The sequence below is a fragment of the Ascaphus truei genome, chromosome 8, assembly GCF_040206685.1.
Source record: "Ascaphus truei isolate aAscTru1 chromosome 8, aAscTru1.hap1, whole genome shotgun sequence".
Taxonomy (NCBI): Eukaryota; Metazoa; Chordata; class Amphibia; order Anura; family Ascaphidae; genus Ascaphus; species Ascaphus truei.
Window position 1 is genome coordinate 105,135,349 of NC_134490.1, and position 10,496 is coordinate 105,145,844.

General features: G+C 40.0%; 1 protein-coding gene across 3 annotated transcripts in view; it reads right to left on the bottom strand.

Moving 5' to 3' along the window:
- The window catches only part of LOC142502137 (calcium and integrin-binding family member 3-like), a 281,160-nt gene extending 270,915 nt beyond the window's left edge, over positions 1 to 10,245 (bottom strand). For all 3 annotated transcript variants that reach the window (XM_075613004.1, XM_075613003.1, XM_075613005.1), the window contains exons 1-2: positions 10,085 to 10,245; positions 7,114 to 7,148 (exon numbers count right to left, since the gene is read on the bottom strand). In XM_075613004.1, coding sequence (XP_075469119.1) covers positions 7,114 to 7,148; positions 10,085 to 10,135 — 86 coding nt within the window. In that variant the 5' untranslated portion in view covers positions 10,136 to 10,245. The remainder of the gene's footprint in view (positions 1 to 7,113; positions 7,149 to 10,084) is intronic.
- Positions 10,246 to 10,496: the final 251 nt, after the last annotated feature.

A 10,496-nucleotide genomic window follows, 5' to 3' on the forward strand; every position in this document is an offset into this window, starting at 1 on the left:
CCACCAGGGCTTCCCATCGGAGCAATTTAACATCTGTAGCGGGACGCGACAGGGGTGCCCCCTGTCCCCTCTGCTGTTTGCATTATGTATAGAACCCCTGGCGGCCCATATCCGCCTAAGCCCAGATATAACAGGGATAGACGTAGGGGACCAATCCCATAAAGTGGCATTATACGCTGATGATGTGATCCTGACCCTATCAAGGCCGCTCACTTCCCTGCCCAATGTCTTTGAGATTCTGGGTGTGTTCAGCCTCATCTTCGGGTTCAAAATTAACCAGACAAAATCTGAAGCCCTAAATATTAGCCTCCCACGTCCAATGGAGAAACTAATCGAACTAAATTTCAATTTTAAATGGCAGGCCTCCTCTATCAAATACCTAGGTATCCAAATTACTAAGACATACGACTCATTATACAAAGCAAACTACCCCAAATTATTCCAAGCTCTAAGAGAGGATCTGCGAGTGTGGGCGGGGTTTGGAATTTCTTGGTTTGGACGAATTCATAGCATTAAGATGAATCTCCTGCCAAGGGTGCTTTACCTGTTCCAGGCCCTACCAATACCATTGGTGCGGGCAGACATCCTCGCCTTACAGTCAAAGATCATGAAATTCATATGGCACAAGAAGAGTCCACGAATTGCTAAGAGCATACTGACTAGACCCACGAGTAGAGGGGGACTGGCGGTACCTTGCTTGTTGGCATATTACAAAGCAGCAAGATTGGGTCAGATTGTCCAGTGGCACCTTGACCCGTCCCTGCGGAGATGGGTGGCGCTGGAGAAAACCTGCTGTGCTCCAGTTGAGTTGCAAAACTTAATTTGGCTGCCAAAACGATGCGATAACACAGCGGGGATGTTGTTACGGACCATGGTGAACTCTCTGGCGGTGTGGAGGAGTTCCAAATTCAAACATAAGTTAACGACGAAACACTCCTTAATAACCCCGCTCTTCGATAACCCAGATTTCGCCCCGGGGATGGCCGGAGAGCGGCACTTTAAAATTTGGATACAGTCGGGATATAAGCGGTTAATGAATCTGAAGGGGCCTCAGTATATTAAAACATTCGAACACGTCAAATCAGAAAAAGGCCTTCCAAACACTGAATTATTCCGCTACCTTCAGATAAGAGCATTCTATAACAAATTTCCAATTAGACCAGCTAGGACCAATTTTGAGCAGCTGTGTTCCAGAGCAACGGACACACGGGGACTTACCTCTAGATTATACCGGGAAGTGATCTGTCCAAGTGGACCTGACGCCGACAAACTGAACTACATGACTAAATGGGAGACAGACCTAGGGGAGACTTTAGAGGACAGAGACTGGGAGTGGATCTTACAGGCGGCGGCCAAAAGCTCCATCTGCTCAACGTTAAAAGAGAACGCATATAAAGTCATGATGCGCTGGTATCACACCCCATTACGCCTGTCTAAATTCGTCGGCGGGTATTCCCCGCTCTGCCCAAAACAGTGCGGGGAATCAGCAGACCTAGTCCACATGCTGTGGTCCTGCCCGAAGGTACTCCCGATTTGGGAGAGCATTAGAGCTTGGGCACAAAATATCCTCGATTTAGAGGTTCCCCTGGACCCGTGGCTGTTCTTACTGGGCAGGCGGGCCCGGGGGCTGCCAAAATCGGCACACAAATTGGTGGCACATATGGCCACAGCCACTAGGTGCGAGATCGCAGCAGTGTGGATACAGCAAGATCCACCAGTCATCCCCAAAATCCGAAACAGATTATGGCAAGTTTGCCAGATGGAACAGTTGACTAGCTGGGTCAACGACTCTGGCCGAAATTTCTTAAAAGTGTGGGAGCCATGGCTTACCCAATCCGACATCCCCGGGGTAGATGCCAGCACAATTTTGCAATAATAAGTACAAGTGCGTTCTCTGGTGACGGAGCGGAACATACCATAACATAGGCACGTAACAGGTAGGATCCCCTCGACTATTAAAACCAGAACCAAGAGGAGGAGTCGCCAGGTGTCTCAAAGAAGGGCGCAGCACGGACCAAAAGCAGACCTTCCACTACCGAAGAACACGGTGGCAGTCCATTCCCTCCCCCCCTACCCCCCTTCCTTCTCCCTCCTTGTGGTTTTTTCCCTCTGTTGTCCAGTCTTTGGTCAGGTGAGTCAGGTTTGTCTAGTCCTGTGAGTGCATGTTGTAAGTCCCTTACTGCTTTTGAGTGATCTTACCCTTGATTGTGAGAGCGAAAAGGGTAAACCTCGGGGGGTTTCAAATTGTTTTATTATGGGATGTGGCATAGTGTACCTGTTGTGAAACCCAATAAAAATCTTGAAGTTGAAAAAAAAAAAAAAGACGTACGTCCATCAAGTCCAACCTATACTAAATTTAGACAACAAATATTTTATCCTATATCTATACTTATTTATTGATCCAGAGGAAGGCAAACAAAAAGCCCCTGAGTCATATCATCCAATGATATCTCATAAGGGAAAAATAAATTCCTTCCTGACTCCAAAAATTGGCAATTGGATTAATCCCTGGATCAACATCCTTCCCATGTATACTTATTTGGTATATCCCTGTATACCTTTCCTATCTAAAAAGATGTCCAACCTTTTTTTGAACAAATCTATTGTATCTGCCATCACAGTCTCCATGGGTAATGAAATCCACATTTTAACTGCCCTTAGTGTAAAGAATCCTTTCCTTTTTTGCTGGTGAAATCTCCTTTCCTCCAACCTAAAGGGATGCCCCCGAGTCATTTGTACTGCCCTTGGGATGAATAGTTCTTTTGAAAGCTCCTTGTATTGCCCTCAAATGTATTTGTATATAGTTATCATAACCCCTCTTAGACGCCTCTTTTCTAACATAAATAAATCTAATTTAGCTTGTCTCTCCTCATAAGTTAGATTCTCCATCCCCTCTATTATTATATAAGTATTTCGGAAAATCTCTGGGATCCCCTATCTGGCTGGCACATATTACATATTACAGTACATACATATTACAGTATGTCGGCCGTACCAGCCGACCCTTAAAAGTTCGAATACTAGAGCATATTGGGAACATTCGACGGCAGCTAATGACCCATAGCGTGTCCAAACATTTTTCAATAAAACACCAAGGAGACCCCTCCGGCCTCACCTATAGAGCCATAGAACAGATCCCACCCCTCTGGCGAGGAGGCGATAGACTAACCAAACTAGCCAAGAAGGAAACTCTGTGGATCTACAAATTGAAAACGCTAGCACCCCTAGGACTCAACATTGATATAGATATTGGGGCATTTTTAGAGTAAAGATTGCGTTCATTCAAGATACACAGTACTAATCATGTTTTCTCTCCTTTTCTCCCCCTCTCTCCACCTTATCCTCCATTCCTTCTCCCTCTTCCCTCCCCCTTCCATACCCCATTTCCCTTCTCTCTTTCTATTTTTCACCCTGCATCCCCTCTTTTCTCTTCCCCCCTTTTTGCACTAGTACCGGCGCAACTATGAGGATCTACTTGTGACAACTCACCTCTCAATGTACCACCAAACATGCACTGTAATATCAGCATCTGTGTAGCCTAACCCACTAAGCACACAGATATTGAGTGACTAATAATTGTGACCCTGGATTCGAATCCCCGACACGGCACATACATGAACACCCAGGTATCTTAAGTCTTTAAGTCTTTAATGAGTGGAATACAAACTCATACACTTTAAAGACATCCCTGAAATTCATATTTCCTATTGAACCCTGAGAACACCCAATTCTGATACCATATATTTTATCCCTAATTTATATACATTTTTAGCATACATTTTCTTCACATCTTTTTCATTTTTTTCATGTTTTATATAAAGCCATTAAGCATTTTATTTCTAATGAAGAGACGTATGACGTGATTCATTCACCATACATGCACTCCGACAAATTTCCTCATTCCATATTAAATTACATTTTATATCTTTTTACCGCATATCCCCTTAAACTACTAAATCACCTACCAGCATAGTACAAAGCTATGTATATCCATATAAGGATTCGAATACAAGGCTTTAGTATAAAGTAAATACGTCACAGCACCCATTTTAATGAATTTGTATAAAGAAGTATGTACTGTTTTATGAGCACTTTGTATTTTATATATATTTTTTATTTTTCTTGAGTGCCTAATTGCACACCCACATGTGAAACAATCAAGCTCCAGGCAATCCTATATGAAGGAGTGACACCACATGTAAACAATTAACTGTTTGACCCATTTTAAATAACTGTGTAAACTTCGCATCTTTAATGCATTCACCTTTTTTCCCCCATTCGCTCATTACAATCAATGTACAAAACAAAAAAGACCACCAATTGATGTATAAGCTGTTTTAATACTGTAATTATATGGAACACCAAGTGATTGTAATTAATCAATTAACCAGCTTCTTTGACCTATAAAAAGGGAAGATCCAGGGCATCCGGCAGGAACCTGACGAAGCATCACTGCGAAACGCGTAGTTCCCTGCCGGAGCCCATTACCTGAAGGACCCAGCCAGCCTGTTGACATCCGGTAAGCCCTCCCCTTCCGGTTCCCGCCATCGGACGCGGTCACGGGGGATACACCGGTCGGAGGAGCGCCATCGGACGATCAGGCTGCAGCTGGGCTATTGCTAAAGCTGTATTGTAAGTGTTTTTATTCTTTTTGCTGTATATGACTTAATAAACTCACCTTAACCCACTCACCGGTTTCGGCCCTTTTTCTTTGAATCGGGCACCCGGGAGAGAAGCCACTTACATACCACCTCCATAAGGAGGAGAAGGCAGCCACCCCTACACCAGAAAACTGCGTTTTACTTTATTTACCAGCACCGCATACCACCTCCAGCAGAAGGAGGAGGAAACCACTGCTTCTGGCAAACACCCAAATATAACGATCACTGCCAAACAAGCATCACCACTTTTGCCAGACAGCAGGCTGTTTTTTACTGTTCTTTACTGCATAAGCAGCATCACTTTTCCTGTTTGGCAGCAGGCTGCACACCAGCGCGCCAATCACCGGCCCCCACAGTCCCTCTATATATATTTTTATATTTTCTATGTCCCATCCCTCACATCACCACCAACCACAGAAACCTTTTTTCCATTGAAGTATTTTTACTTAGACATCTGCATCCAAGCCCCAATTCAGTCTTTTAACAAAGTGTTTTAAAAGATTTTTATCCAAGCATTTTTTATCCAAACATTTTTTATTCATTTTTTATTAAACAACCACAGTATATTACTGGTTAAATGTTTTGTATGGCTTGACACTAATCACGTGTCCCTCGTTTTCTCTTTTCATCCTGTGAGCGAAAAACCCGTGCGCTGACCAATCCACCGATTCTACTGGCACATATTAGGTTTAGTGGTTAGCCACTAAGGTAATGAAGCTCTGCTTTTATTTTATTTTTATTACATAGGATTGAAACAGGGGGCCATGACATTCAGGTCCGGGGACCACTTGCTTCCCGAAGTACAGGCGCCAGTGTGGGGATTAAACTAATGCAAGTTTAAATGTCCCATTCACGTGATATGAGAGATTTAAACTTGCAGGAGAAACTAACACCCGATATGGAGGCTTGCTCCTAGGGAAGCAGGCAGTGCCCGGACCTGAAATGAATGTGGTTCAGCTTTGGAGACCCCCTGCTTTTATCCCATGTACTAAAAATTGAAATAAAAACAGTGCGATCACCCGTAAGAGATATGCAAGGATATGCACCTTCTCTCTGTTTTTTCTTGGCAGCTCTTCCAGACTGGTGGAGGGAAATTGTACCTTAGGTCATTTCACATGTAAAGCAACTACAAACTAGTGCGGTACGTCATTTTTTAAAAACAAATAGTATATAAAATGTGATTTGCAATAGGCAATATCGTTTTTCACAAATTTCATACCGCGAGCTATGAACATGCCAACACATTCGATGTTGCAATAAAAATATCTAAACTTCTAGATTAGGCCCCTATACCGTTTATCATCTTTGTTTCCTTCCCTGAACTTTCTTGAACTGCTTTCTGAACTGAGTATTCAAAAAGTGGAAACACTATGAATTGATATAATGGTACTGGAATTAAATTATAATCACGTGAGTCAAACAAGACATATATATAGCAAGTACAACATGACCCTTTGATGCATGAACAATGGGTTTCTAGCTCATTTTGCAATGAAAGGGGTGAGCCGTAACCGCTTTCATTTATATCTGCTAACCAACCTACTGCCAGCATCTGATGCACAAATGGACTAACACCGTGATATACTGTATATACAGACAAACTAGTACACAGGGGAATGTTCATTTAACTTTTGCTAATGGGGGCAACTTTCACAGATACTGCTATAGAAGTATTTCATTCAACCCTGACACTAATGCACAAAGATACTGAGATACATGGGGGAGTCATTTAACAAAGTCCCATGGCTGCAAAGTCAGGGTCAAACTGTATTAAAAAGTAGTACAATGTTTCATAACCTGCATCATAAAGGCTTCATACATATGACACAGTTGATTATTTGAAGCAAATTTTGTGTCATGTTGACTACCGGAGTAATATAATTTCAATTATGACCAAATTAAGTGGGTTTTTTAGTTTATAATTACTGTTAGTAAATATAAATTATTAATGTAATACAATTTTAATAGTAGCCATACTGTATGAATATTATTACATTTTGTTAACCTATATAATGAAACACCCATGCTGCTTCAAAAAATATTTGGTAAATACATACTAACGTAATTCTGCTCTAACAATATAAGCAGACTTTTTAGGGTTGACGCCCTGTTCAACATGGTGGACGATTTACATTCAACTTTTTTTTGGAGCACAGAAATATTCTTACATTACATACCATTTAGATCTGTACACGTAGAGCAGTACATTTCTGTGTGACCAAAAAATGTGAAAACAAATTTTTGGTGCTGATTGTGCAGATAGAGACATTTCAGTTTAGTACAGAGGCACAAACTATCTCAATTTAAAGTAACATTTCTATTCACCAATTTCACTACACAAAAGGCATTTGTGACGCTCAGCATATACTGCTCCCCAGTGAGCACCTTGTTATCTGTTATACAGAAAGTAACTGATGTTTTACTAATTGGAAAAAAAAACAGATTAACTTACCTAAGTATTTCCTTCCGTGTAAAGAAAGTACAGTCCTGTGAAAAAAGCCAATATATAAGATCAGTGCTCACTAAATATATGAGGTGACATATGGTGACCTGTCAAGATGTTTTAATGTTTTTGGGGTCAATATGAACTGACATCAGATGAATGCACAGTGTTATTTGAGTTCCTCACATTTTATAATCATGTCTAGAGGTCTTGCAGATGCAAACTTTGATACATCCCATAATAATATTGATCCCGACTAAGGCCCAGATCAACAAAAGGGTGCTAAGCTTTAGCATTCCTCAGTTCCCATTCATAAGAATAGGAGCAAATGTTTGCTCAATCTTAGCACCCTTTTGTGGATCTGGGCCAAAGTGCTCCGTTCACCACAAATTGCACTAAACCTAATAAGATGCTACGTATATAAACTGGAAACAATCCCCTGATTTTCAAGTAAGCAAAGTCTACTAGCTGGAAAAACAGCAAAAAACAGCACCTGATTTAATGCGATAAAACATTTGTATTAAAAACAATAGGATTTTCTTATTTAATAAATTTGGATTTGTAAGTAAATAAATACAATTTTTTAGTTAATCTATTTTTTAACGAAATTTCATTTCAGAAGAAGGTGGGTACCTATAAAGATGATGCAATGTGCTCCACAGTGCATCAATATTTACATGCCTACTTATTATGAAATATGAAACTTTCTAGTCTTGCTTTTTTACATTTTCTGCAGATTTCTAGGGAGCAGAGAGTAAATTCACAAGAACCTGGACAAATTATCTTACGTGGGGGGCAGAGGAGTTGTGGGGGCAGAGGAGTTGTGGGGGGCAGAGGAGGTGTGGGGGGCAGAGGAGGTGTGGGGGGCAGGAGGTGTGGGCGCAGGAGGTGTGGGGGGGATGGAGGGGCAGGAGGTGATGGTGGCATGAGGTGTGGGGGGCAGAGAACGTGTGGGGGGCAGAAGAGGTGTGGGGGGTGTGGGGGGCAGGAAGTGTGGGAGGTGTGGGGGATCAGGAGGTGTGGGGGCCGGTGGTGTGGGGGGCAGGAGGTGTGGGAGGCATCAAGATATATTTTGAGAGAAATTGCTGCAAATTACATCACTTTCACTGTATGTCTTTTTGCATCAATGTATCAAGGTCTTTGCTCTGAAGTTTTTCACCATGTGGATGAGTTTGTGATTGGGAGAGGGCCAATAGGCTTTTGATTGAAAATACTTGACACAGATTATAATGAGATGTACTGTAGTATAAAGCTATGTGTCTCCATGGTTATGTTTTTGGTTTGTCTCTGTGTATCAAAAGAATCTGCCAGGTCATTTTTCTGGCTAACAATTTGAGTGAAATGAAGGCAAGAGGTTTTTTTTTTTTTTTTACATTTGATGCAAAAGAAAGCATAACATTAAGTAATTTGACAAAACAAATTTCTATGCACACATTCTTTACCTTGAATTAATACATATTTCCACAGTTATGTAAAGAATTTTAAATATCTTATGCATCTCCCCTCATGAAATCCCTCTCCTGGCTTCCGATCAAATCCCGCATCTCACACTCCATTCTTCTCCTCACTTTTAAAGCTTTACATTCTTCTGCCCCTCCTTACATCTCATCCCTAATTTCTCGTTATGCACCATCCAGACTCTTTCGTTCTTCTCAAAGATGTCTTCTTTCTACCCCTTTTGTATCTAAAGCCCTCTCCCGCCTTAAACCATTTTCACTGTGCCCCCACACCTCTGGAATGCCCTTCCCCTCAGTACCCGACTAGCACCCTCTCTATCCACCTTTAAGACCCACCTTAAGACACATCTGCTTAAAGAAGCATATGAATAGCACTGGACCAGAACTCCCTCCTACTGTCTCTGTTCGTTCTACCTACCTACCAACTAGACTGTAAGCTCCTCGGGGCAGGGACTCCTCTTCCGAAATGTTACTTTTATGTCTAAAGCACTTATTCCCATGATCTGTTATTTATATTATCTGTTATTTATTTGATTACCACATGTATTACTACTGTGAAGCGCTATGTACATTAATGGCGCTATATAAATAAAGACATACAATACAATACAATGTTGGTGACTAATTCTTCTTATTCTACTTATAAGCAGACAGATCACTTGTGCTAGAGAGCAGCATTTATATTAAACACCTGATACATGCTGTAGATGCAAAATATTTTTTTATGTAATAAAAAATAGGTGGAAGTGGAACTGAAAATATTATAATTGCCATGATCATATTGACCAAAATGTTATCTTTAAAAAAGAATTGTATTCAGAGTAATTACAATGTATAAATACTGTGCTATTCTGCATATAACAACAAAATAATATAACAAAGAAATAAAGTATTATAAAGTATAGTAACAATAATTAGGGAAGGAAGGTTAGAAATATATATATATAGTATATAGTTATATATAATACAAACATAAATATCATACAGATTGGATTAAGTACATTTCTATTACGTACATATTGTCTAATGTATCTACATTTTATAATTATGCAATTCTGTATAGTCCGAATTACTTTATATTTAAAATGAGTAAAAGTTATATTTTTTGACCTGCATACTAAAAAGTGCCGCAATCTACTTTTATATTTTCCTATATGGTATGATTATTGAATCCCAATAGAATATGTATTTCTGAAAAAGGAATATGTTTTTAATCTCACAGATTTGAGAGACCGATCTTTGAACATTAACTTACAATATTAAATAAATATCCATTTTGCTGAACAAAACTCCAGCAATTGTTTTTTTTAATTAAGAACGCTGAAGAACCATCTTATACGTGAATATAACATTTAACTGAATGTTATCATTTTGCTATTTTCTCTCTAATAAAAAGTTTCCTAATCCAAGTGAAGAGATCTTGCTCATTGTTCTACCAGGTAAAAGCTTTACTATATAGGACAGTAAAGTATAAATTATCTTATTCATTTTCTTTTTCGAGTCAGTAAGTTCTATGCACTTACCTGATACGTATCAAGCTGCTCAGCAGTGAAAATAGTTTGTTTGTTACCCATTCTTGTATGTGGTTTGGGAATCAGGTTCCATTACTTTCTCTCGTCCATCAGCTTTTATACTAACGCTGAATATTGAGATATGAAAAGCTGCAACAATAGGGGTCAGACACAGGGAAGGATCGGATAACACAGGCTCTTTCTTCTTGCATTTCGAAATCATAATAGGAGCATTTCATCAAATCTTTAGTCTGAATAAAGAACCTAGGCAGATAAGGCTATTATCCAGCATCATTCAAGAGCATAAAAATAAACTTCTATAATTACACTGCCTGTTGTATGTCCAACAGATGATTATATTACACCATTTAAGATGTCTATTACTACAGTAAAGCAGTATACTCTTTTTAAAGATATCTACATA